Here is a 27,213-nt window from a genome sequence, read left to right as displayed (position 1 = left end):
GTTTTTTTCGCTTGTGTAACAAAGCTTCAATTGTCCTTGCTCGCAGTGCCTTATCGCCGGACATCTCATCGTCCCATCGCAACGAGTGCTGCCAGTGAAATTGATAAATTGTGGATTTTAAGTGGCTAACAGCGCGAGGGGATGGGGCCTCAAATTATGACTTATGAACACGGGTCCGTCGTCTAATGCCGCCGCTTGGGGAATGCAGCAAACGCCACTCGTCCGACTGAAGAGCAGCATTTCACCGAATGCCAAATTTGGCTCACGCCATGGCGCCACACCATCATCGTGGCTGTGGAATGGCCGACGGCAGATCGGCGGATGCCCAGTGGAATAGGTGGCTATGTGACTATGTGGCAGCTGGTCCGATATGGACAGGTTAGCGCCCGATAAGGAGCGAGCACGTGTCGCCGGCGTCTCCAGAGGAGCGACACGCGGAAATGCTCAAAGGCGATCCGGGCAGGCAGATGTCATCGTGCTCCAAGATCGAGTTTAGGTGCACAGAGATTTCTGCAGAAATAGCTGGCCATTGGACGGACATCAATCAGGCAGCAGGCACTTGCAATTGGAAGCGGCATCAACCTGATCGATCGACTTGTTTCGGGATTCAGTGCACGTGCCTGCTGCGTGGTAATATACACTTGAAAAAATAGTCCCTCCACTTAAATGGAGTATCTATAAGTCAAGTTTGAATACAAAACTTTTCATATTGTTTGGCTATAGCTTATAGACCTTTAACAACGTGCTGCCTGCTTCCTTCATAGAATCATCTACCAAAAAATGAAATAGTGGAAATATTTTTGTTGATGTGCAGACTGCTTTCCTCAATGAGCCGCAAGCCATGATCCATGGGGCCATGCCAGATTGTGTTTTCCGTCTAAATCGCTGGCGATCGGATGGCTTGAATTTACGAGCGCGCCCGCCTCGTTCTCAGAATTCTGCAGGCTGCCCAGTAAGTTCGATTCGAATTACAGACAATCTTGCCCTGGGAATTGGACCCGGGACCCGGAATGGGAATTGCCAGTCCGACCCTAGACATCGCTGACAATTATTGCTAAGCAAACATGCATAAATTGGCATTGCCATTGCCATTGCCCCCACTGGCAGCAAATGGATAATGGCTAATGGCCATGCCCCGTAACACGACGCCAGCCAGACTGAGTTGTGCCCCTTTCGAATCCCAGTTCCAATCAGACTCTGGAGTGGCCCTTGGCCGCTGGCACTCGCTCTGCACTCCACTTCCTTCCGCACTGGCCATGGCATCGCCATAAGAACCAGACTGCCACTCGGATTCGGATTCGGAATCGGAATCGGATTCGGACCCATCAGAGTGCTTGATGCCACCCCAGACGCAGTGTCGTCGCGGAGAGTTGGAGTTCGTGCCTCTGAAACTGATGCCACACACGAGCAAAGAACAATAAACACAACTTGGAGCCGTGGATCCTCTGCTCGAGGGGAGGAGTAGGAGGAGGGGCCAGGATGAGGAAGCTGAGAATCAGCAGCTGAACTTTCCAGTGGCTATGGCTATTCTATTTCCACTTTCTGAGCTGGTCAACTGCGATGTCTTTTAAATGGTTTGCGTTGGCTTTTCCAAACAGGACATAATAGTGCAACGCACTTCTTATAGATTTGATTTTATTTTGGTTGGTTGCTGAAACTGCAAGACGTTGCAGATCTTCCTATCCTCACATATTGCCACATACTCTGAAATAACCCCCCCATTTAAAACATGATTTATAGTTTGTTTTCATATATTTTAATTTGATTTCATCCACTTGCATTTGTTGCGTTGGTTTTTGTTTTGTTTTGTTGTGTTTTTGTTTCTTTCTTCATCTTTTGGGTATTCAAATATATCGTAAACTTACAGTTCCAGCCATACAAGTAGTATATAAAGAGTTATTATAGTACTTTACATTAACATTAAACTTTAAACTTTAAACTTGATTAATTTGTAGAATTGAATAATGGCAAAGAGCTGTCTCCCCTTTCCGCCGGTTAGGTGCATAAATAGCTGGCGATAGTTGTATAAATATTAACACAGTTTGGATAAAAGTTGGTTAATTTTGCGATTTGAGATAAGCGGAATTTCGAGTTGGTTAAGTAGGTTGGTTGAGTTCTAGGGATCTGCGGATCTGGGGCTCGTTCAAGTTTCAACTAAGCAAAAATACTGTTGTGCAGTTCTCATAGTAGTTGGGTAGGTCCTCATCCTCGTCCTTTCTAGAGCTTATATTTTAAGCAAACATTATCAAGTACTTTCGCTAGGACTGCGTTAACTTCTAAGTACACTTAGCTAAAGCTTAGTTTAGGTTTAGTTTAAGTTTAAGTTATAGTTATAGTTTAGTTTTTAGATCAGTTTAGTTTAGCGCAGCGCAGCGACGAAACACACATACAGCAGTACAAATACAAATACAAAACAGGCACACAAGCAACAGGCTCTCCGGATAAAACTCCATTACTAAAGCTAAAATAAATAAAACTTAGGCTACACAAAAATGGCGACAGGATGAGTTTCGATGCTATGTGTGTGTCTGAATACCATATATATATATAAACATATATATATATCCGGACTATCTATATCTGCCTACTCCAGAGGACGTTCAGCGTAATACTGTGGCCTGGCTGTCATGGGAGCGAATTCAACTAGGTTTTCCCCACCGTCTCTGGCACTTTTGGGGGCCTCTAAAAGTATGCTATGGATTGCGGCCCCCATCGCGCGAGTGTCTGTGTGGATGGGCGTGCTCATGAATGTGTGTGTGTGTGTGTGTGTGTAGTAACTAAATGGGTAACTAAAGTTAAACGGACAACTAACTTAGTGGAGGGGCGGCGGCGTGCGATCCGGCGCACGCGGATAGAGGAAACTGCTGGGCACATGCTTCAGGATGAACTCCTTCTGCAGCTGATCCTTGTCCAGTCCGTTGTGGCCCTGCCTGTCCAGCTGGTTGTGGCCACCCGGCTTGTGCCGCCCCTTCTGGCCCTGTTTGCTCCGCTGCTGCTGCTCCTGCTGCAGCTGCAGCCTCAGCTGGTGGTTCTTCTGGCGCCGACCCTTCAACCGGCTAAAGCTGGGATCACCGTAGAACTGGTTGCCCTTGAAGCTCGACAGCGTGGCATTGCGACGCCAGCCGGCGGGGCAATTGGTGGCACTCCTCCAGTCCGGCAGCTGGACGCCCAGTCGCCGGCACTCGTGGGCGTAGGCCGCAAAGCTGTCGCAGTGACAGTCGCCCGATGGACACTCACACACGTCCATGCGGCAGGCGGCCTTGTAGTTCTCCGGATTCAGCCGCTCGTGGCAGTCGCCGAAGAGCGCCGGAACACTCAGTGGGTGGCAGTAGAAGTTGGACTTGCGCTTGTCGCAGGTGGGCGTGGCAGCGAGGAATTCACGCTTGCGGGAACAGGACTTGGGGCCACCCACCTTCCAGGAATTGGCAAAGTGCCAGACCTCGTCGTCCCCATGATTTCGTCCATCCTTCCCCGTGAGATCATCACGCGAACTGCCATTGAAGTTGCCACACAGACCGCACAGTCTTTTCTTGAATTTCGCCGGCACCGAGACCTGCAGGAAGCCAGCTCCATTCCACTCCAGGGTCAAGCCCATTTCCGATCTCAGCATCACCGCTCCGCCGTCGGCCAAACGCTCAATCGTCACGTTCTGGCCACCAGCTACGACAGAGTAGGGCAACGTTACCCTAGTTCCGTTCACCTTGACCCGCATTCGCTGGCCGAGATTGACCTTTAAGTTTCGCAGATTTAGGGTCACCGTTTTGGCCCAGCTGGCACGCCGCGTGCCGCGCCCCTCATTCGTCAGCCGGATGTGGAACGTTTTGCCCAGACAGTCGGACGCCAGTAGATACTTGCAACTGCCCTGGAAACTGAAGAACTTGCCGTCGAAGGTGCGGAAGTGGGGATCCCCAAAGACGGTGCACGTGCCGGCCGTCTCCACGCACCGCTGGCAACATTCCCCCGGCGGCTGCTTCAGCTCCTCGTTCGCCCGGCACTTGACCGCCGGACAGCGCATCTGGGCACACCGGATGGTGCCACCGTTGCAACGGCAGCTGCGGCACGGCCCCATGTCCCACGTTTCGTTGTTCTGGTACACGACCCCATCCAAACTGCACTCGCTCCGCACTTCGGCCACGGCGCAGCGTGGACAGCAGCCATCCGGCTCCTGGAACTCGGCGGCGCACTCCAGGATCGGGCAGGTGGGTCGCTGGCACACGGAGGTGCCGTTCAGGCAGGTGCAGTTCGTGCACCGGTCCGGCATAAACTGCGTCTTCTCCGGATAGACGCTTTTGTTGAAGAGGCATTTACCTGCAAGAATAAATAGTAAGACAAATATGATATAGTTTTATCGATTTCATATATTACGATTTTTACTTCCTCGACTTAAGCAGAATTGGTAAAAAGTAAAAATACTTATATTTTGTATTCCATATACCTGTGCATATATACATCTAGTCTTTATAAATAACCTGCTAATATATCACACTTTTTTAAAAATTATTTTTGGAATTTATGGCTTTGTTAATTGTATTTTTTTAAGTGCCTCCGTTTTCCTTTGCATAAAATTCTTAAAGAACTTTGTATGCTTCAAGCTAATTTCAATTTATACATGTTATGAGAAATATCCAAGCTCCCATGACAACTCACCTGGAACAGGTAGAAAACTGTGGTTCTGCGGGCAGCGTGGACAGCACTCGTCCGGACGCTTGATCTGCTTGGACATGGGACATGGTAGCACCGGGCAGGTCTTCTTGGAGCAGGTCAGCTGGTTCCCGCGGCACTGGCACACCAGACAGCGGTCGTCGATGGAGGCGTCCACCTCCTGGCCCTCGGCCACCGTCTGTCCGTTGATCTTGCAACCTGAAAGCGACATGGCAATCCCATCAGATATAAGACACTAGACATTAGACATTAGACGGTAGACATTAGACATTAGCCATCAGACACTTATGATTTAGTTGGGTTTGATTTGCTTGGCCACGGGCCAAGAAATTTTCCACAAGGCGAAACGGGTTTCCAAGCGGCATCTACCGCATTTGCATAGGCAGCGTCATAGGAGGGCCCCCAGATTCGGTGTGTTGCTTTTGTTTTCTCAGCCGCGATCGCAATGCGAATATGCGGGGCGACATTGTCGCCTTAATAGACAATTTAAAGCCCATAAATAAGCGGAGCCAACAATAACAGCCACGTCGTGGAGAACAGATCAAAACAGATCAACGGATCGCAGCAGATGATTTGGAGATCCGGAGATTTGATCGCGGCAGATGGGGCCCCATGAATAAATCATTTTGGTAATAGAGACATAAATATGCTGGCACTATCTGCGATGATCTACTTTGCGTTGGGCAATGCCCATAGGCTTCTCTTCCCTCTAGTACATAATTAGGAATTTCGAAAGATTTTAACATATTTTATGCTGCAGTGACCACACCAGTTTGTCCATCTGGTCGGACGCTCTATTGTCTAGCGATTATGAGGCATTAGCGGGATCATTGGCTAATTTTAGTGAGTGATGCTACTGGGGACGGGGGAACCGACTGGGACTTCGACTGGGACTGGGACTGGTCTGGATCTAATCGAGCTGGCCACAAGACTCACCCTGACAGGTGGGACAGCATTCGCCCGGTCGTGGTGGCTGCAACTGGTTGTTGTCGCACTGCGAATAGCACTTCTGGATCGTCTCGGTGACCACGGTGGCCACGCACTTGTACGTCTTGCAGGGATCCTCCGGATCGCTCCACTCCGAACCGCTCTCGTACGACATGCCGCGAAAAGAGCAACCTAAGGAATGCAAACAATTCACATAAATAAATGCTTTACCAATAACTAGCATAGTTGCATTTTGTGACTGAAAAAGTGGATATATTAACAACGTTTACTTACCCTTGCACCTGCGGCAACAAGTTCCGTTCGACTTATCCAGAATGTAACAGTCATTGACTGGGGGACAAGTATCTCGGCAATTCACGAAACCGTTCTGTAAGCATCGGATGAAATGAAAGACATTAGTATTGCAACTGATTCGTTTGATCCGTTCCACGGGGCGTATGAGCACAAATGCACAAATGCGCTTAGCCATGTGAAAGATGCAGTGGAGCTGATGATTGGCCAGTGCACATCTGTCTCCACCTTTGCCCCCCTAAAACACACCTCCACCTGATTTGCTGCCCAGCAATTGCTTTCGAAATTGCCATTGCTCAATGAAGCTTTGAACTCTGACCTTCACTGCAATTTGCTTTGGGCATGGCGATTGGTTTGCTAGCTACAGAAGAATAGAAGGGATTTTCCTTAGGTTTTTATATATGAGTATGAATAGCATTGCTTTGAGCTTGTTCTCTGAAAGTCAAGGTGGGAAATGAGCTGGGATTATGCAAAGTCGACTAATTTATGCTGCAGTAATTTATCCTTAAGACCAAAGGCCCCCTCCCCGCGCTCTCTTTGCAGCTCGTTAGTTGATCCCTCGGCTGATTGCCTGCCCACAGAGAAATCGGCTCAGATATACATATATTTATATGCGCGTATCTATGCATCTGGATTTTCTAGCCATTTGGCTGTGTTAACGACATGCTGACAGCTGCAGCGGGGCGCATTGCAATTGATGTCGATCATAAGTCAAACTGTTGCAACTTGGCCGGCTTGTGCAATTGCTATTGCAATTGCCATTGCTGTTGCCGTTGCTTTTGGTGTTGGTGTTGCCTTTAACTTTAACCCTTGAGTGGAGGCAGTGGTGGAACAGCTGCTGGCTGTGACAGGTTAAAGCCAGATTCAGATTCAGATTGAGATTCAGATCTCCAGCCGGTGCCGTAATAATAGAGCTCGAGTCGAAGCCGCAGCCGCAGCCGCCACTAATTGTAAATGTATCTATAAATCTAGATAGATGTCGACCAAAAACAGGCAAAATATTTCACTAATTTGTATGCAGTTGCTGCGAACAATGTTGGTGAGTTTCCGAGTCTCCGAGTCGTCGAGTCGCCGATTATTCGTGTATCTGTGTATCTGAGTGTGTGTGTGTGTGTGTCTATAATTTAGTGCAAGCAAACCAGATTGGATCTCAATTTGGATGGGGCCGCAACGTGCAAAATTTGCAATTGTTATGAAAATGAAAATCTCGAGAGTCTCGGTCGCAGTCTCAGTCTCAGTCGCGCTCCCTGGCTGCGAGATGTTTATCATCGTATTAGTTTTAATGGCAGTTGTTAGTTGGAATTTTAATGGCACTTTAGTGCGGCATTGTCGTAACTCCCCCAGCCCCTTTCCCCTTTTCCCTCATTCCCAATTTCCACACGAAAAACTTAATTATCTGAAGTAAAGGTCGCGCTGATTTTCGAATTAACTAGTATTGATGTTTTTCATGCCTTCGCTGACCTATTAAAAATGTATTTCAATTATTGTTACACGTCTTGGTAATAAATAAAATCTACTTTATATATTTTGTAATAATCCAACTGAAACAAGCTTCTTTGACAATTGTTCTCAGTGCATTTCTTGAAATGCAGTAAGCTGACAGATTGAATATCACTGTAATCGCACGTCGTATCTCACGGATCAAAGTTCACGTGCTCTCAAAATCCGGATAGAGTTGCGACCTGGTCTCGGCCAACTCGCATCCAGCTGTTTATGCTTTGGAATTCTTTCTTTCTAATCGGGAACCGGTATAGAAATATGCCCAGCCAACATGAAAGTTGAGGCATTTTTCTGCGAAAGATTGCCAAAGCCAAAGCCAAAGCCAAAGGCGCCACGATGGCAACCCGAGCTGCTAAGTAGCAGTGGATGATGGAGAGTGGGCATGGATGCTGTTGTTGCTGCTCTTGTTGTTGCTGCCAATCTTGCCCAGCGGCAGTCTACGGCAGCAACAACAACAAGCTCTAACTCTGTATGTCCGAGTGTGCGAGTGTGTTTGCCACAGTGGCAGAACCACATTTGCAAACGGCCTCTAACGACCTTGCGTTTGACAAAACATGATCGGTTTTAACACCGTCTCTGTCTTCGTCTTCGTCTCTGTCCCCATCTCCATCTCCATCAGCATCCGAGCCTCTCTTTCTGTTGGCCATCTCGGAGTTTAGTTGGCCAGGTTGTTGGAGTCGAGTCTGCCGCTCTAGACGCGAAGTGAATATGGTAATGGCAGTCTTGTGGTTTTATGGTCATGTGTATTTTGTCACTTGTGGGCTACGGCTCAAATTGGCATCGGAATTGGACTTGGAATCGGAATCGGAATTGAAATTCGCTTTTGGGTTTTAGAACGGTCTGCCCAAAGAATTTGCAAGGAAAGGAAAGGAGTTGGCAGACCTGTATGAAAATATTTGGCCAAATCTGGTTTGCCCGTGCTCTAGAATTCCATATTGGTAAAAGTGAATTTATTTAGTCAAAGTTATGCACACTAAAACAGCTCTAATGATTCCAATTTGCTGATTTGCCCCTGGCGATCGTAAATCCCTTATTAATATTAATACAGAAGTAAAGTAAAAATGCTAATCCCAGTTCTACTATAATATTGTACATTTTGCATTAATATTAATTCCCAGCGTCTAGTTAATATTTATCAATCACTGACTGTGTCCTCTAATCACATGTTTACCCATTTTCAGAATACAAAAAAATGTAATTTGCAAATCCACATAAAAGTCCTGCTCAATCGTGGATGAAGCCATCCTTCCCCCTCCCGAAAATCGTTTAAATCATAAGCCATTAAGTGCGAATTCAGCGGATTCAGCATAATATTCGCATAAAGCGAAAATTTGTGGTCCTTTTCCAGGGGTTGGAGTACCATTTTCTCAGAATGTCCCTGACGATTTCCAAGTCTTTTCTATGCATGAACGTATATATTCATATATATTCTTATATATTTAGACAATAAACGCGCGTCGTAAAGTTTCGACTTAAATGGCTGGTTGGTTATTCCCAAACAGACTCACATTACGGGAGCCCAGTAAGCGAGCATTATTTATCGGCTTTATGCGTTCAAGCCCCGATTACAGCTTAACGCCTTGCACGCTCCATTGGCGAGCGTTTCGACTTGGGCGCCTTAAGAGCGCCACTAAGAGAAATCGCCTCGAACACGGGTCGAATTCGATTTCATGAACTTTTAATGAGTCCGCGCGACGAATCCCCAGCGCGTGCGACAGAGATGCAGCGTGTCGTCGCTGCGGAAAGAGACGGACATACACCGATGGCGCCTTCCCCAGTAAGGTGGCGCCAGTATTGTATCTTTTTTTTTTGCGGCTTTAGCTTTTTTTTTTTTGCGCTCCCCCCGCTGATTTTGCTGCTGCTTTTTAATTTCGGTTACGCCCACTTGACGACGACGACAGCAGCAGCAGCAGCAGCAACAATGGAAATAATAATAACATCGCAGCGAAGCTCAGCCGCAGGCGAAAAAAGATTCAGCGCCGATCGATCGATCGATCGTTTGGATCGCTTCGATCTTGGATCGCTGCGAATGATCGGTCGGCGCCAGCCTGAACGCTTGCCGCTCAAATTGGAGCAGCGGCGTTTAGCAGCGCTTAGCGCTAAATTAGCAGCAGGTTCACGACAGCACTACAGTGACAGAAATTCTGTGCGATTTGGGTAAACTAACATATTAAACTCAAGTTCAACAAGTCACTTAACTAAGACCCTCTTAGACACAATAGCCCAAGGATAAGCTCATAATAAAAATTCTGATCCTGCCACTTGTAACTATTTTTCGCTAAGTGTTGGCAACCCTGTCGCCAACCCCTTCCACCTCCACCTGTGCCCCTTGCGACCACTCTCTTTTCATCGATCAGACAGATGAGCACGCGCTCGCTTAATGACGACACGATGCCGCTTGCCGTTTGAGCCGCGACAGAAAGGGAAAGAGATGGCGGGTTGCTGGGCGAAAGAGAGGGGCTGCTGCTGGCGACGAAAAATCACGGCGGCGGCGCCAAGTGTTTGTCAAACGATCGAGTGCCGAGATCGAATACCCTTGCCAATGCCGATGCCGCGATGCCCGTGGTGCTCGTGCCCATGATGCCTGTAGTACCCGTGATACCCGTCCCACACGGCGGATGACGGCGCGAAACCCGTTTGACGACCTTGGATCATAAAAAATTCACCAGAGGGAAAGAGAGATAGATAGAGAGAGAGAGAGAGAGACGCAGGCTGGCGAGAGGAAGTGGCGAAGCCAAACAAATGCAAACATACTCAAACATTCCGACAGATTCCGGCAATATATTCAGCTGCTTCACACTTCTTTTCCTGCTACACAGAGCACTTTGCAAGCCATAGATTTGCATTTAAATACTATAGTATATCTATATTCTGTTATGAAAATAATAAAACTTGAGGAATAGTTTAGCTTAAAGATGTGTACAATTTGTTGGAATTTCTTCGCCTCATAGCTCATAGTAACATACATAGTCGAGTGTGGTCTGGCAATCTGCTTGAAATATTCAAAGCATTTTCGGTATTTTTCATTTTGGCAGGCCGCTAAGGATGTAGCTGCAATGCAATCACCAGAGTCTGAATGTCCTGCTGGCTGGACACTGGCGTCGTCCCATGCTGAGAGGGAGATAGATGGACGCGGAAAAGGGATGGAAGAGAGGGCAGACGGTACGAGTACACGAGATTTATTTTAGGAAGCGTGTTTATGCTATTTCATTTCGTTTCATTTCGCTTTAAGTGACTTTTATCGAGGCCAAAAAGCAGCTCCACTCGCCAACTTGGCAAGGATCTGTGGAGCCTTCAAGAAGCAAACCGAGGGGGCAAACGGAGGCGGCGGGGTGTATGTCGGTATAAATGCGAAATTAAAGTGGCAAGCACTTCTCGAGTCGACTTACCTGGCATTCGCACTTGAAGCAGGTGAAAATCTGCGGCTGGTTCTTCAGTTGGACTTCTTCTCCCTCATTCGAGCAGGATTGCCGCACGCCTGCAAAAGACAATTGGAGCTTGGATTAGTGATAAGTGATGATGTGCCTATCTGGAGTGGGCTGCAGTAGGTAGTGGTGAGCAGTGCCCCCGACCTCGACCCCACCCACTTGCATTTCCTGCCACTGACGTTGACTCTTGATGCAATAATACCAAAACAAACACAAACAAGACGATTCATTGCATGTACAAGCGCCGGAAATTGCCCACCGACCGAGATCTTATCCGACCACGTGACCCAAAATGGACTCGCCCACCCTCCCCACCTCGTCCCCTTGCGCATCTCAATCTGATCTCGCTCTGCAGGTCAATGAGATTAGGCCTCTGGATTTGTGTACATATGTGCGAGCGTGTTTACTGTACACTGTAAGAAATTTTATCAAGGATATGTGCCCTTAGAGGTTACACACAACTTACTCTATTAACTCCTATGATAAATAAAATAAAGATATATTTTTGGTGTTACTTCTTGGTGATTGTAATGTGGCTAGTCAAATGGATATTACCTTTCCAAATAAAATGTTCCTTTAACTTTAATTTGTATCTTACACCAGCAAATGTATTATTATATTTGTAAACAAATTTAACAAAATTAATATAAGTATAAATTGATTACTATTTTTCGCAGTGTAAGTACCCTTCTGCAGCAATCTGTTGTAGTTGCCACTTTGTTTGGTTTTTACCTTCTCCCTTTTGGTGGCGCTTAAGTCCAAAGTAGCCAAGCGTTGCATGTTAAACATGTTGCCCCAACAACAATGGCAACCACAGCAACAACAACAACAACCGCAATCATAACAATGGGGCAAGAAAAGGTAAACGGAAACGTCGTGGAAGAGCGAGACGGAAGCGCAGGTAACTTATTGCGGGAGTGAGGGAGTGGGGGAGACGATCGCAGCAGGCTGAGCCCGCTCTTCTTCTTCTGCATCTTCTTCCTAAAATGCGAGGACCACCTGCAATGTGCTGATAAACACACACAGACGCACACTTCCTCCCTCTCGCTCCCACCCGCCGTTGAGGGCAATAAATGAAGACGCCGGCGCTACACAGCGAACAAATGTGTGCTTTAACTTTCTATTGTATATATTAAAAAATGATAAAATGTTTATAAACTTCTATGTTGTATCTTAGGACAAACTCAATTAAATATTTTAAATAACGAACCGAACTCTATTAAATTCTTGAGATTGGAAATATTTGATGAATTATTAAACATTTGAAAATATAATACTTGACCGGAATGATGTTCTTTGTGTACCCGAGCTACCTTTCGGTTCTCCACTTCTCAATTTTCTTGGATCTTTCGATCTCCGTGGGCGGCTTTGGGACTTTGTTTTATTCTGGGTTATTATCGAGGTTCCTCCTACTTGATCACCGCCCCTCTTGATTCCCCTCCGCCACCAGAAAGAATCTGTGTAATTTGGTCGCTTGTTTGTTTTTGGTTCGCTTTGTTCTTTGACTCTGGACCTCGGATGATTGTTGTTTTTGGTCCACCCTTTCCTGTTATTTGATTGTGTCCTGCTGATTTCCCCCTGCCCCCTGCCCCGCAGCACAACCACATCTTTTTTCCCCATTTTCAAAATCAATTGGAAATTTCCTCTGATGAAATAAAAAACAAATATCATGTTCGCCGGCGGGAGACTTTCTACATTCCTTTCTCTTTTTCGACTAGAACAGTTAATGAACTTGGTTCAAGTAACCCGATATCGGCATTGCAATATATCTAATTTATTCGATTTTTATTTACATTTAACACACTCGAAAACCCATAAAAAAGCCCACTCAATTTGTGTTTTTTAGAGGAGCCCCAGACGAAAACAGCGTAAATAAATTCGTGCCAGTGTTGGCGACACAGACGGCGCTTGAATATATGCTCAGTCAGTAGCTATTGCCGCTGACCACCCCCTCGATTAGAGGTCCCCCGCCCTCCATTAACAAACGCTCGTCGATTAATCACAGTCGCCGATTAAGCGCCAGCGTATTGAAGGTGAAGGGCAGCAAGGGGGGTTAAAGGAGAGAGTGGTAGGGGTGGCGGGGTTAGGAGGAGCGCCAGACGGGGCCACGTGTTCGAAGTGAATCAAAAAGTGTCCATATGAACTAACAATCTATATAAATAATACTGCATTTCAAACTACTACACTAACCCGAACTAGTTAGAAAAATGAACTTTTGAAAGTTCTTAAATCTTCAATCTGTATTTTCTATCCCTATTCACAAATAGCACACTTTGAGTTACTTTAAGTTACATGCTAAGGTAACCTTATGTATTTCATTAAAACTATAAGTTTTGATATATGGACATGTATGTTTAGTCTTTGGTTTATTTGTGATAGATTTGCAATTCATGGAAACCACGGCCAGTGAAAGGCTGAAACAAGGCTGACTCAACTAAAAATCGTAAAATAGTTCCGTAGAAAAGCGCTCGGAATAACTCTATAACCGATCATATTGCTTGGCAGTTAAAGCTGTTATAAGCTCGTAAAAATCAGCTAAAATCCATGATTCATAGTCATAAGCTGCAGTAAGTCCGGCAAGCCGCTTAGATGTACACACATCTGGGGGCATTTTTGAATATGGTTTTCAAGCGGACTGGAATGTGGATCTTCATCAAGGTTAGATGAAAGTTTTACGATCGGATTGGGATCAAAATTTATGGCCCAAAGGGGTGATAACACAATTATCTGATTAGAAATGGTCTTTAAGTCATCGTTGAAATAGTTTTAACGAGGTAATTAAGTCTGCGAGATTGCTAAAATAGTCAAGGATTTGATTTTGTTGAAAGAAAAACCTATTTTATTATGTTGGCTATGCATTGCTAAGAGCTCTCCATATTTCGTTGAACCTTAAATCTGATATACACGATAATCCAAAAATTATCTATGCAATATGCAAATAACCCAAAGATTTTATTAAACTAGCAAATAACCATGTAAGCTTACCATCAATTAGAACCATGCTGAATCTAGTAAAATAGATCTAGACCTCTAATTGTAAGAAACTATGATAACTTACAAACTACTTGATGGCACTCACCTGACAGACTATCTCCCGCCCCGGCGTCGACAGTTCGTCCTTGCAGCAGGGCCATCAGGACTACGATGAGGATCAGCAGCTGGGTGCGTGGGCGAAATCCTGGGAAGCGCCGTCTTGGCGCCGAAGATTTTCGAGGCTGCTGCGCAGGAAATTTCCACTGGCCACTTGATTGGCAACACATTTTCACAATCGATCGATGTTCGCGGAAATCTCTATTGGTTTTTCCTCTGCACACTTCCCGTTAAACACACTTCTCTTCGAATTATTATTTTGCTGTTGTTGTGGCTGCTGCTCGCGTGAATTATGACTGGAAAGAAATTGTGTTTGGGTGGAGAAAGATCACGATCAAGCCGGTTAGTTTAAAAATAACAGCGCAGCGGGCGAAAATAGAATTGTTTGGATATTCTGCAGGTGTCTTGTACCAATTTGTACCTACAACTTTGTTGTTCAAATTAAATTTAGAACCGATTTGTATTTGTCAGCATGTCAGTGTGGGTGTGAAAGTGTGTGTCTCTGTGTCTGTGTCCGTGCAACAACTGGTGTTTTTTCAATTTTTGGAGAGTGCAAAACACTTGCCGCCCAGGGTGAAAGATTTCGGCCAGTACAGTATAGTAAATCATCCCGTTTTGGGTTTTACGACTCCTGCCCGGAACCCAAGATGCGGCCATATAACAAACATATATACATATGTACATATGTATGTATGTATAGTTAGAGATAGCGGCGCCGTTCGAATTCTGCGAATCATCAGAGCAGCCCCGCCACGCCTCTTTTTGGGAGGTGTTAAACAGCCTGGACATTATTAGTTTTGCGCTTTATGGGTGCGTATATCCGTGTATCTACACGTACGTACGTATCTATGTATCTCGAGGTGTGCGCGTGGTGGTGGCTCAGGTAACAACAGATACGAGCCTTATGTGAGGTGGCTCTTTGTTCGAATCTGGCGGATCATAAAAATGTTAATGATCTTTGACGGGCTGGCGCCAGCCAGGGAATATTGTAATGCTTGTTTGAGTTATAATTAATTTCGATGGCGCATAATATTTTATTATTTGTCTTGAACCAGCAACAGCACAGCACCGCGATTTTCGCCAACAACTTGTTGCTGTTGTTCGTACAGCCTCTCTGTTAGTTATTTGTTGTTATTTGTTTTCTGTTTGATGTTTTATTGATTTGTGGCCGCTTCAAAGTGGCGCCAACCAAACGCCGAACGCACCAAATGCGGATACAAATCTCTGTGAATCACTAAGCGCTAATCCCAATCCCCGGCTTAATCCCAAGACCCAAATCAGCTCGACTCGATTCCCAATCGGAGATCGGGTGACACACCCAGCGGCGATCGGGAGCGCTTGCAAAGAGAGATTGGATTGGCCGGCCCAAATCGGTGCTTGACCCAACAAATGTCAGCGGCAGTCGAACAAGTGTTTATGGTCGGGCATGCTTATGGACCTGTGGATACCCTGCTTATAAGGAGAAGGTTCATAGCACGTCTGCTATGTAACCCACTTGGTAGAAATGTTTAACTATGAAATATACGTTTTATTCACGTGATTCCAGTGGAACCTACTTCAAGTTCTGGCAAACGCAGGCGTGTTTAAGCCCGTTGTAGTCCCATTCATTGATATTTGTCACACTCGGCGACCTGATAAGGCCTAAGCTCACACTGTACTATACACATCTGAACATATGTATGTTCGTATTAAGACCCCTGAATAATATGTTAATTTCTGCACTTGATAACGCAGCACACACAGGCGAGGATTGGCGAGTGCATGCAGCGTTTGACTACGTGACGATCGCTCGAAGTGGTGTGCTTGTGTCCGCTCCCTGCGATTAGGTGCAATTTGTCAGGCGTCTGTTGACAAGGACAATGCAAATCAAAAGGGGGAACTACTCTACTCGAGTATATACTGTAATTGTCATTACAGTACTACTACTCATTATTCGTTATTTCATGTGGCTGCTTCTAGGAAATGGTTCATTGTGCGCGCACAAGAATTAGATAGATGACTTTGACAAAGTGGAGGTCTAGAAATGAATCGCCATTGAGAATTTCTGCGCCGAAAGAAGCGAAAGAAGCAAGTCGCAGTTTTCAGTTTTTCTCGCCGATTATGTAACTGCGAGCTTCAATGTCGCCGTGGTTTCCCCATCGCTTCCACTGAAGAGCACTCTTCATCTGCCATTCCAAATACGATTCTTGATTTTGGTCAAGGGCCCGCGAGCTCGAGAGTTGATTTCAATTGGATTGCCTGGGTTCTCGGCTTATCGTGTGTGGGTTCATTGTTCATATATTTTAATGCCCATGGCGATGGTGATGGTGATGGTGATCGTGCCACATGTGTGCAGTGTACGCAATTTCAAAATCGCCAAATCAGTTGGTCTTTCAGGCTCGGGGTTAATGTGCGATTGAGTGAATGAGTTGAGAAATCTGAGAAGTCGCATGCCGCGACTGGAACGGGGGCCTAAAGTTGATCCCAAAAATAGCCGATGGATGGATCGAGCAGCAATAGTGGGAATTAGCAGGGCACTTAATTTGAGGTTCACTTCCTAAGATCTATGTAATGTGTGTAATTGCAACCCAGTCGGCGACTCAGACTTAGACGACTGCGATTACAGCGACGGCGACTACGATGTCGTGCCAATTAAAGTGGCCGCCAGCCAAGGGCCAGTGATTATGGGCTGGCGTTGGGGTTTCTAATGGTTCCCGACATGGCGTCAACCCAACCGACAAGGCCAGGGCAATTAACCGGGGCTCGGGGTTGCACTTGAGCTGCAGAAAATTGGTTAGGCTGCTGTTCTGGTTCTGTTCTGTTCTGCTCTGTTCTGGGCCCTAAGTTCTGGCTTTTCGACTCCCCAAAAGGGTTACGCATGGCACGCAGACGGCGTCTAGACGGGGCCTCTAATGATCGGTGGCATAGGTATACATATGTATGGTATACTATAGTACCCCTCGCACAAAGTCCATCCTCCGTCGCCGGCCTTATCACACTCTCGCCATCGCGAATTCCACTTAAAAGCCCTGCTCGGCTGGCCGACCTGCCGGCCTGCCTCCTGCCAATTACCTTCGGAGTGGACCATGTCGCTGGCTTAATTCAATTAACAGCGGAATGCCAGCGACTTACAACCTACAGCCACATGGCCATTAAGCCCCCAGATCAGTCGTAATCCCCCGCAAGCGGCGCCAAAAAAAAGAAAAGCCCGAGAGTCAAAGACTTTAGCAAATCATGCAAATTCCACGGGCCAACTACAAGACACGACTCCAGCCTCGATTCGGATAGCAAGCTCCCCGCTGATTCCGATCGCCGCCTGGCAACTAATTTCAATGTATTTGCATATTGAAGTCTGTTTGCCACAACAATGAGATGGCTAAAAACGCACATTTGTCAAATGCCAGGCCCTTCGGGGCAAGACGCAGCTTTATTTGGTACAATTCCATCTGACAGAAACTGAAACCAAACCGAAAACCCAAACTCAATCCCAACCCCAATCCCAAACCCAAACCGATTACAGCTGCAGCCCAGCAGATGAAGACAGGGCCCAGGCCCATGACGTTGACGATTGCCGATTGCCCAAGACAATGGGCCAACAACAAGACGAGAGTTAACCAATTTCGAATGCCGGGTAGCTTGGGAGGGTAAACGTAAAAGAAACGAATGCACCGAACGACATAATAAAGTCACAAGCCAGACAAACGTATAAAAGCTAACAAAGCTATTAGCCATCATCATCATCATCATCGGTTTCATCGATGCGGCCCAGCCCAACTGCGGAGTTGCGGAGTGCCAGGACCACAGTGAAGACCGACCTCAAACTGGTCCTGTCCCCCATCCTCCATCCTCCGTCCTCTGGCGATTTCCACACTCACAATGGAGTAATGCGATTTTAATAGCGTTCGAATCATTGCCAAGCGAATGAAACAGAACTGAGTCGAGCCGTGCCCAAATGTGCCGGAAGAAGTGCTCCATAAAAGTCACACATCATATGGTTCAATTAAATACTATTTCATTCGAGGGTTTCTAATGAGCACAATTTTCTGTGCTAGGAAAGGTACTCAAGTCGAACTGAAATTGAATTATATTTCTTTAAGTTTAATTATACATATTTCCAATCAATTAAACTTCAAACCGATTAATAATTTAATCGAAGTTGTCATTGAGCTTTTAAAGGGATTATTTGTTGCTCTATGAAGTATAATTTGTATAAATATTATGGGAAAATATATTTTCAAAAACCAAGTAACTGAAAATGTTGATCAAGACAAGTTTACGTTAACTAGCATTTTAATTAAATATGCATTAAATATTGATTACCCCGAAGTTACGTGAAAATGTTTATATCATAATAATGTCTAGAGTTTAATGCTCCTTAAAGTATAATAAATCAAGTGCATATGGCTCAAATAAAAATAGATATTGGGTAAAGTTAAATGAATATTAATTGCTTGATTAAAACAAGTTTTAATTAATACAAATTGAGTTGGAAAACAGTTTTTGCAGTGGGAATATAAAATCTTCATTTTCAATTGACCAAACTGGAACTGTTTGAAGCCCAATAAAAAAATGTATATTGATAATTTGAAATCTGCAAAATCTCTATTTATGGTTTTGTGAACATATTTTGATCATCTGTTTATTGCTTAGCCAATCAGCACTAGCCATTTAAATCGGTGCCGTTTTTGGGTCCGCCACCAGATTACTCCAATCCGATCAGATGATATTTCCCTAGCCGATTAGTCACCCCAGAATCTTGGCCGATTCCTGGCCATATAAGCCGCTGCGAAGTCTCTGCACGGAGTTGTCGTGGCCATGAATCATGGATCATATAGAGCGATTTTTATTATTCTTAACTGCTCATTGGTTTCGGTTCGGCTTGCAAATTATTAATAAACTCGGGGCAAATATGGTTGGGGGAATTGATGGGCGAGGGGCATGGGCGTTAGAGTGCGGGTGCTTGCCTCTTGAAATTTGAGTATTATTAGCGAATTTACCGCAAAATCTATAAATAGCCAAACAGTACAATTAATTGATGCACAGACACAGTTTGGGATTGCGTGTGTGAGTATCTATGCTTTTGGGACCAATCCAAAGTCGAACTTACATATGTTTGTGCAGAGCTAAAAAAAAATACGATCAAAACAACAACGTCAACCGAAATTCCATACAATTTTTTATTGTGCAATTATTTAGGCGAAAGTTAATCAAAACACTACGTATACAAAATATTCGTCGTTGCCTTCTTTTTGTTTTGTACGAAAGAAAACCGGATTTATTGGCCGCATATGAGGCTGTATAGCTGTAAACAATTTTTTAGAAACAACCAGCCAACGGACCAAACAAAAAACAGAAGAAAAAAAAACAACAAGCAACAAATTTGGGCAGACGATTTACGGGAATTCCAGCGAGTGACGTGCGGAACCCGATTTTATGATATTTTGGTTGTTGCTGTGAATTGGTAGCCGCTTCTGGCACATTTGTTTAACGACAATCTCCGAATCGCCAGAAAAAATATACAAATTCTCGGCAACTGTTATCAAACATAACGATTCCCTCATATGAACCGGATAAACAGAAATCTCACTTTTATTCAGTCTTAGTTGTATATGTTATATTCACGACTTGATGGACTGTTCTAAATTTTGGATTTTGGCTGTGGATTTTATGTTATTTCAAAGCTTGGATTGCATTGCCAGAATGATGTACCATCTTATGAAAATTTGTTATGTTTTGAAGAATAAATCACATCCAATAATTAATCTAAATTGTATTTGGAATTATATCCAATCGAAGACATATTACCCCAAATACCAAATATACCTATTTATAAAAATATGTCTTTAAAGGGTATTCCAGCGTCGGATAACGATCTGCACTATATTGCTTACAAGTTTCGCTTGATACAAGCAATCAAAATGGTTTTCACAGGCAAATTTATTGATTAGCACGCAAATGCGAATTGTTTGAATATTTTCAGCTCTGCTTTGTGGCCAAATCAAGATGATGGCCGGGGGGGCTGTTGGCCGAAAGGGGAGTTGAATGGGACAGGTGCCGGGGTTAACACTTGGGCGCCACAGCCAGTTCTGTTCTGCTCAGTTCTGTGGCGATCCGTTCCGTTGTTCCGTTTTGCTCGACTCCAAATGTTCCTCCTGACGACATTTCGCTCTGTCGCTCCGTTCTGCTGCTGCTGCTTGAAATTTGATATGGCCATAAAAAATATTACCTCTATATGCGGACTGTGATGCGATCGGATCGGCCGTGCATATGGCATATGGCACACTACATTCCGCAGTTGTGATTCAGTTCGCAATTCGCCGCTGGAGTCTAGACTTCCGTTTCTTCCTCTTCTTCGTTTGTCAGTTCGTTTCTAGAGTCTTTCGTTCTGAGTTCGTTGCCAGAGTCTTTCGTTCTGTTCGTCCGTGTTTCGTGTTTGAAGATCGGTTATCGGTTAATGTGTCTGTTAATTCACGTTGATGTGCCCATATATCTTGGCTCTACGATTTCAGTGTTCGTCTGTGACATGCAATCAACGGGGAAAAGGGGTGCCGTGTGACAACTCGCAGCCCAGTGCAGTTGCACTTGATCAGCTTCGAACGCTTTGATTGTCTGCTTGTTTATTTGTCGATTAGTTCGGTGTCGTGACGTTGAACCTGCCACAAAGACGGGCAGCAGTTGCCTGGGAAGTGTTAATTCAATTACGGCAACAATGCGAGTACAAATCTTAGCTGTTCCAAATTCTAGTGACAAGTCGGAGCTAATAAACAGATCGATCTTTGACAGCGACACTGAAGGACTATTTGCCTTTCGCAGTGTTTACAAAATAGTTAATAGTTGCTCCGTGACTTGGAGTTTGAGTTTCCCTCGGTTTTCATAGAAATATTCGTCTCCTATATCTCATACGCATTCAGTTTGTTTTTTGTTTTTATTATTATTGACGTTCGGCAGTTAAGGCCTGCTAAACTCATATAAATTAGTCTGTTTATGATTGGAGTGCCAGAGCAGAAACATGAAATTAACATATGATTATCACAAATTTTTGCTTCCATTTTTATGGACAACGCAGTGTTTTATTTTCCTCCGATTTTTTTTTACAAGTTTTCGTGGACTTTGCATAGGAAATACATAAATGCACATTAATACATTTACATACAAATGAGCAGAAGAGCAGCGAGCATCGAGAAACTAAAAGCTTGGGGATTCTCTGTGCCATCTGCATAATTTGTGTGAAATTGCGACTACAAATTGCTCATCTAAAGCCCTCGTCGCACTCTGACAAAAGATGGATATTGCCGCCCAGACATCGGCTTGCGGCTGGCGATTTGCGGGATTTATGGACGGTTTAGCCAAGCGCCACACGAGCGCTGTTATCAAGGTGCTTTACTACTCCCATTACCAGCTGTCCCTCGTCGCGAACACATATGGATATAGATATGTATGTACATAGCTTCATGCTGCTAAGAGCCCGCATATGCGATTATAGCACCGACAATTGAAATTGTTTGTTCTCGGGTCGAATTGCTGATTCCGCTGCCAAAACGCGGCCGACATTGTCGAATCGGACTGCCTGCCAGGCCAATTGGAATGAATGTTAGTAAATAAATAAATATTGTAAACAAATGTTCGTTTTTTGCTGGCTTGGCATATGTACAGCTGGCTGTTGCTGTGTTTGCTGTTGCAACAAATGAGCTTGTCAAGTTAAATGGCACGCACCAAATGCTGTCAGCGAGGTTGCACACATACACAAACAGCGATACGGAGACTAACACACATGCAAGGCGGCCACTGCCGCCATTTTGTCTGGCTGCACTGAGTAAATTGTTGCAATTGCTGACTGTAAATAACCCGAGCACAATGTGGCACAACACGGCGTATTAGTAATCTAGTTTATTTCAGCATGAGGCGGTGCAGCAGGAAGGGTAGTTGAATGGAGGACATGGCAATGGAACAAAGTCTGAAAACTTTGATTTCCCCTCCACATAAGTTTAAGTTTAGAACTGCAAGCTCTATTTATAAGTACAATAACTTTGTGCCAAACTTGGTGGAAGGATTGTGTGTCTTAGGGGCTTACAAAATCAATAAATTAGAAAATAACATCAAAGCGAGTTCTTTATCTTTACAATATATATCTTAAAATATACATACATATATAATAACAAATTTTGAAAGGCTAGACTTGAATTTTTGTAAAGATATACATATCACTATTTACCCGAAACTTACCCCAAGTTTTCAAAGAGTGTTTTATTACTCGAAATACTCCACTAATCGCCAAAGTACACGCCGTTTAGTCTGGCACAACCAGAATGGGCAGATACGGTTGGAGGAATACGGGGCAATTGTCTATTTTTAATATCTTATCGGAGGAATTTTTATTAGCCGTGTATTGTTCTGCAAATATTAATTAGTTTCTGTGATTGTACAACAAAAAGGGAAATTGCTCTGTGGCTCTTTGAGTGTGTGCAAGTGTTTGCGTTGCGTGTCATGGCGAAATTATCATTTTTTTTTGTTGTTGTTGTGTGACGCAGAGAGAGGGACCCCATCCACAGTAGTACCCTTGCCTGGATTCCCACAGAATCGTTATTGGGGGCTGGTGAAATTGCAATCGACAGACTCTGCGATGACGCATGCTTTTTCCCAGCAGCTTACGTGAGTATGAGTGTATTAGTCGATGTGTGTGTGAGTGTAAGTGTGTGTGGGGTGCGTGCGTGTGGGCCTAGACATATGGCGACAAAGAGGCTGACGTCATAAGCTATCCATCTAATGGGGAAATGGAAATGAAAATGGAAAACAGAGGCTGGCAGACGGAGAAACTACCCCCGAATGCGTGTCAAGACTTTGGACTTGGACCCACCAGTGCCTTTCACTGCCCACCAAAAGCCCACCACTTGGGCACTTGGCCTGGCCCACTTTGCACAGCTGCAACATCTTGGTGCGGCAGACACAGCAGCAAGCAGCAAGCAGCCAGCTATCCGTGCGGCAGCAACATGTACCACAGCCCCACATCCCACGCAGGCAATTAAGAACGCGACTTGGCTATTGGGTTACACTTAAACTTCACATCACTTCGCTGCGCTCCGACCGTTCGGTTTTCGTTTTGTAGTCAGCATTTAAAATTATTTATTAGAAGCAACAGTCGGACAGGCGGTGTCACAAGCGGGGGACGTTTTGGGGGGCATTTGGCGCTAGGGGGGGGTGTATCAAATGTTTTGCTTTTTGCTTCTCAGTCTTCTTTTTTTTTCGTTCGCTCTTTGGTCTTCTGTTTTCGGTTTTGGGTTTTGCCAAAACGAAACGAGCCAAGCCGGCTTGTTTAAAAAAAGGGGGTTTCTGAATCGGGTGCTTTATAGTGAGCGGGGTGCAGGGGGTGGGGGGACGGGGACGGGGACGGGTGGGCAAACATTGGTTGGCGAGGGGTGTCTCCTATATCGTCTGGCGCTTGGCGACAGCAATTTACCTTTAAGCGAATGCAAAAGTATGCGGAGAGCCGAAGAAAAAGTAGTCGCAGCCACACAATTACCCCACTAGAAGAATTCTTCGGAGAACGGGAATCGGGCATCGGGCATCGGGCATCGGTAATCGGGAATGGAGAATGGGGAATGGGAGCTCTATAGCTGGACCATCTCTATAAATAAGTTGAAAGTCGCTGGCCGAGCCAGCTGAACCATAAATCATAAGCAGACGCGCGTGTGTCGAGTTATTATGCGATCATATTTTAATTGCTGGATTATTATTATGCAGGCAGTGTTGCAGACCGCATTCCCCCTCCCGCATTCACCACCACACACCCCCTCGACAGCATAATCAAGTCCAGCAAACAAACAAACAAACAAAAACACCTGCCAAGCCACCAGTTGCACTTGCTGTTCACCTCTCCAGGTGAGCGTGCGGATTGCAGATCGCTCGGCTCGAGAGTCCGGTGTGCGGAGCAGAACTGAATCCCCCCAAAGATTGCAGACCGCAGATCGCGGATCGCAGATCGCAGACCGCCTGGCTCTGCTGTGCTTGGCCAGCGGGAACGGGACAGAGATGCAACCCAAATCGTATCCTATTGTATCCATGCAATACCGCACGGGGAATACCCTGGAACGCACGCTCTTGCAGGGTGGGGACTTGTAGGTCCTTGAAGTTTAAAGGAAATTATTTCTTAGGGTCCTCACTAACAAGAATAAAAGAAAATTATTTAAAGTCGCTATTCTCTCAGCTTTTCGCACCCCAAAATATGTTTAAAAACGTTTTAAGCTACATACTACAGAATTTATATACAATTGAGTTCACCAGCTCCCCTTTCTCAACCGCTAAAAATGAAGTCCTTTCAAAGGACCTTCCAACTCTCGACAAATGCTCCTTTCTGCCCATCTTCATTCAAACATTTCGCCCAACTTGTGAGCATTGCCCATCCTCAGAGCTAAGCAAACAACATCATCCACTTCAATTACCCTTGATCCAAGGGTATAAACACATAGTTTTTTTGAAACCAAATTCACATGCAGCTCGTAGTTGTAGTTGTTATTGTTGATGTTGATGTTGGTCGGTGGAAAGAAGGGGCAAACGAGTTGGCCCCGCCGCCTGTGTATGTGAGTTGTCAGTTGGCAAAACTGGTATGGTTGCATTTTTATTATAAAGCGAACAGAAACAACAACAAAAAGCGACACCTAGGCAGTACGGGAAAGTCCGTCCGTTTGTCTCTGCCACTGCAAGTGGGGATCGGAGGATCGGGGATTGGTTTGGGTACCTGAAGGATGGGTGGATTGGGGAAGCGGGATGGGAATGGGGATGGGGATGGGAATGGGAATGGGGACTGTCATCCATGGGCTGGTGTGTCGCCAGTTTAGCCCAGTGCTCGAACTGCTAGTCAGACGTCTGTTCTATGGACGTCTGTTTCATGGACGACATGCCGGCGCACATTCATATTAACCCATGTAGCTTTGGCTTATTCCCTGCCCCGCCCCCAACGTATTCCAATCCCAATTCCAGTGCCCCCTGCAAAGAGCAGTTATTACCAGTGTTATTTACACAGAGACAAATGAAGAATGTAGCGAAAGAATACGCTGAAAAGTAATGAGATATTAACAAGCAACAAGAAATAAAAGATAGTGGTTTGAAAAACAAAAAGGAATTTAAACAGAAGTCGCTTGTTACTTAAATAAGGGTTTTGTACTCTGTAGAGACGAATCCTTTCCTATATTTCTTTCCGTGCATACTTTATTGTGTCCTATGTTTGCGTTTCGACTTGTATCTTCGCCTTGTGTCTTCATTGCCCCAGGAGTCGTAATTTGTTTTGGTGTCCTTCTGGCAGACTGTCCTCCTAATGAGCCAGTTTATTGTATTCCCTATTTATTTCCCGTCCACCCTAGGATAGCACTTTTTATGGCTCGGTGCGGGTAATACAGGAAATTGCCAGCGATTAGCTTAGTGACAATTCTCGCTGCAATTGGAGTTTCAGTTGCAGTGGCAGTGGCAGTGGCAGTTGCAGCTGCTGCAGTGATTTATCAGCCGCGCCTGACACTTGGCCATCTTATATATCTATATATCACCTGGCGATATTTGACACATCGTTACTAATTGGTTAAACAATATGTATCACCCCTGACTCATGCCCGGCAACAGATAAGGTGTTTTGTGCTCATGCACCCGATCTGAGGCACTACTTTGTTTAATCGCTCACTTAGTTGGTGGCTGTTAAGCGGCTTAAAGTCGGTACACATGCGGAGTGTTCACTTAGAACGCCTCAATGGATTTCGAATTGGATTTATTAAGCCCAAATGGCTGGCGGGCAATTACATAAGTCCAACTGCGATTTCCGCCAACCAAAATGCTATGCAAATGTTCTCAATTAATTGCTTGTCAGACACTCAAACATATGTTTGCTCATACGCAATTTAATCGGCTTTTGATTCCGATTTTACAACTCCTAATGCTTGGCAATAATCAATTCGCATGAAATCAAGAGAGAGAGAGCCGAGAGCGAGTGCCAAATGTGATAATAGAATCCAAACAATTAAACAATTTTCGCAAAATGTTGAAACAACAAAGGCAGATAGCACACACGTTCGCAGATACACACAGATAAGTGAAATGTTTATATGTTTCGCATTATAATAAAACAAAATCGCACTTGGCATTATAGCAACAAAGAATCGGGGAATCTCGGAATCAGGGAATCAGGGAATCGGGGAGAGGCAAAGATTAATTACAAAGGAACAAGTAAAGACGCAAAGTTTACCCGTAATTACACTTCCAGATTTCCAGATGAGGTGCTTCTGCTGCTGCTGTTGATGTTGCTGTTGCTGCTGGTGGCAAGAAATCGGCGGAATCGAAAATTAATTATGCTTGACATGTTGCCAGCGATCATCAGTTCGCTTCTTGTTGTTGTCGTCTAGTTGCTGTTGTTGTTGCTGTTGCTGCTGCCACTCGAACCGATATGAATCGCATTTTCAATTGCCTGGGCTTGGGTCTATTTTTTATTTTTATTATTTTATTCGTATTACTGCGCGAAAAAGAGAGGCCACACCGCGGATGGAAAGAGACGAAGCACTTAGAACTCACTGGCGCATAATTTATTTGAGCCGGCGCGCGCCTTTCATTTCAATTCGCATTTTCATTTCCATTTCGATTTCGATTTACATTTGCATTTCAATTTCAATTTGATTGCGAGTACTTCGATTCGCTTGCCACAGATTACGCATACGCCACGTTGTGCGCGCTGTCCATCGACGCCGTCAAAGGTTCAATTTCGCGCGGTGCCGCAATTGCAATTTGCATTCAATTCAATGCAATTCAATGAAATTGCGCGCCAATTCGCCGGACCTACTGGAAAACACTGCCAGCCAGTGTCGGTGGAAAACGACGCATTAGCGTACGCAGAAAATCAGAAAATCACACAAGTCAGAATATCAGAAAATCAAGCTAAGCCCCGCATTAAGCTTCAGTCGCGTTGATAACAAACTTAAAATTCGTTTATGTTGTTTTGTATTTCAATTGCGTTCGGACTACGTTTTGTATTGTAATTACGCTCCACAAAACGATCGTCGACGTTGTTGTCGTGTGTGAATCGGCGAACGTGAAAATCGCGCGCGAGTTTTCCCCTTTTTCGCCAGAGGGATTTTCCTGGCCAGCCAAAAACACAATTACGAGCCACTCTCGAGCTCTAGTGAAAAATCGCACCGCTCGCGTGCGCAGCTAAAGTTGAACTGAGCACTGAAAACGGAAAAAACGCTGAGAAAACTGAGCAACCGCTCGTCTTCGCCTTCGTCTGCGTTCGGGTTGGCCTTCGTGTCGCCGAGCCGAAGGCGAAGCAGCGCAGCGGCAGAGGATT

At 45.1% G+C, this 27,213-nt stretch overlaps 1 protein-coding gene across 1 annotated transcript; it reads right to left on the bottom strand.

The window, feature by feature from the left end:
- Window positions 1-1,740: 1,740 nt before the first annotated feature.
- On the bottom strand, window positions 1,741-27,213 carry LOC120445115 (BMP-binding endothelial regulator protein). Its single transcript, XM_039625262.1, has 7 exons — window positions 26,122-27,213; window positions 13,909-14,215; window positions 10,791-10,879; window positions 5,884-5,977; window positions 5,599-5,781; window positions 4,648-4,860; window positions 1,741-4,308 (listed from the first exon to the last, which is right to left on the bottom strand). The coding sequence occupies exons 2-7, from the start codon at window positions 14,087-14,089 to the stop codon at window positions 2,813-2,815; spliced, it is 2,256 nt and encodes a 751-aa protein (XP_039481196.1). The 5' UTR covers window positions 14,090-14,215; window positions 26,122-27,213; the 3' UTR covers window positions 1,741-2,812.

The sequence above is a fragment of the Drosophila santomea genome, chromosome 2R (genome assembly GCF_016746245.2).
Source record: "Drosophila santomea strain STO CAGO 1482 chromosome 2R, Prin_Dsan_1.1, whole genome shotgun sequence".
Taxonomy (NCBI): domain Eukaryota; kingdom Metazoa; phylum Arthropoda; class Insecta; order Diptera; family Drosophilidae; genus Drosophila; species Drosophila santomea.
Note: the sequence above shows the minus strand (reverse complement) of the source record. Positions and strands in the feature narration are given on the sequence as shown.

Excerpts from the sequence above, each read along its gene's own strand:
- LOC120445115 (XM_039625262.1), bottom strand. The coding sequence starts at position 14,089 with ATGTGTTGCCAATCAAGTGGCCAGTGGAAATTTCCTGCGCAGCAGCCT. Across the intron at positions 10,880-13,908 it reads GGCGGGAGATAGTCTGTCAG|GCGTGCGGCAATCCTGCTCG; the intron begins GTGAGTGCCATC and ends TGTCTTTTGCAG. Across the intron at positions 4,861-5,598 it reads ATGCTGTCCCACCTGTCAGG|GTTGCAAGATCAACGGACAG; the intron begins GTGAGTCTTGTG and ends TGTCGCTTTCAG.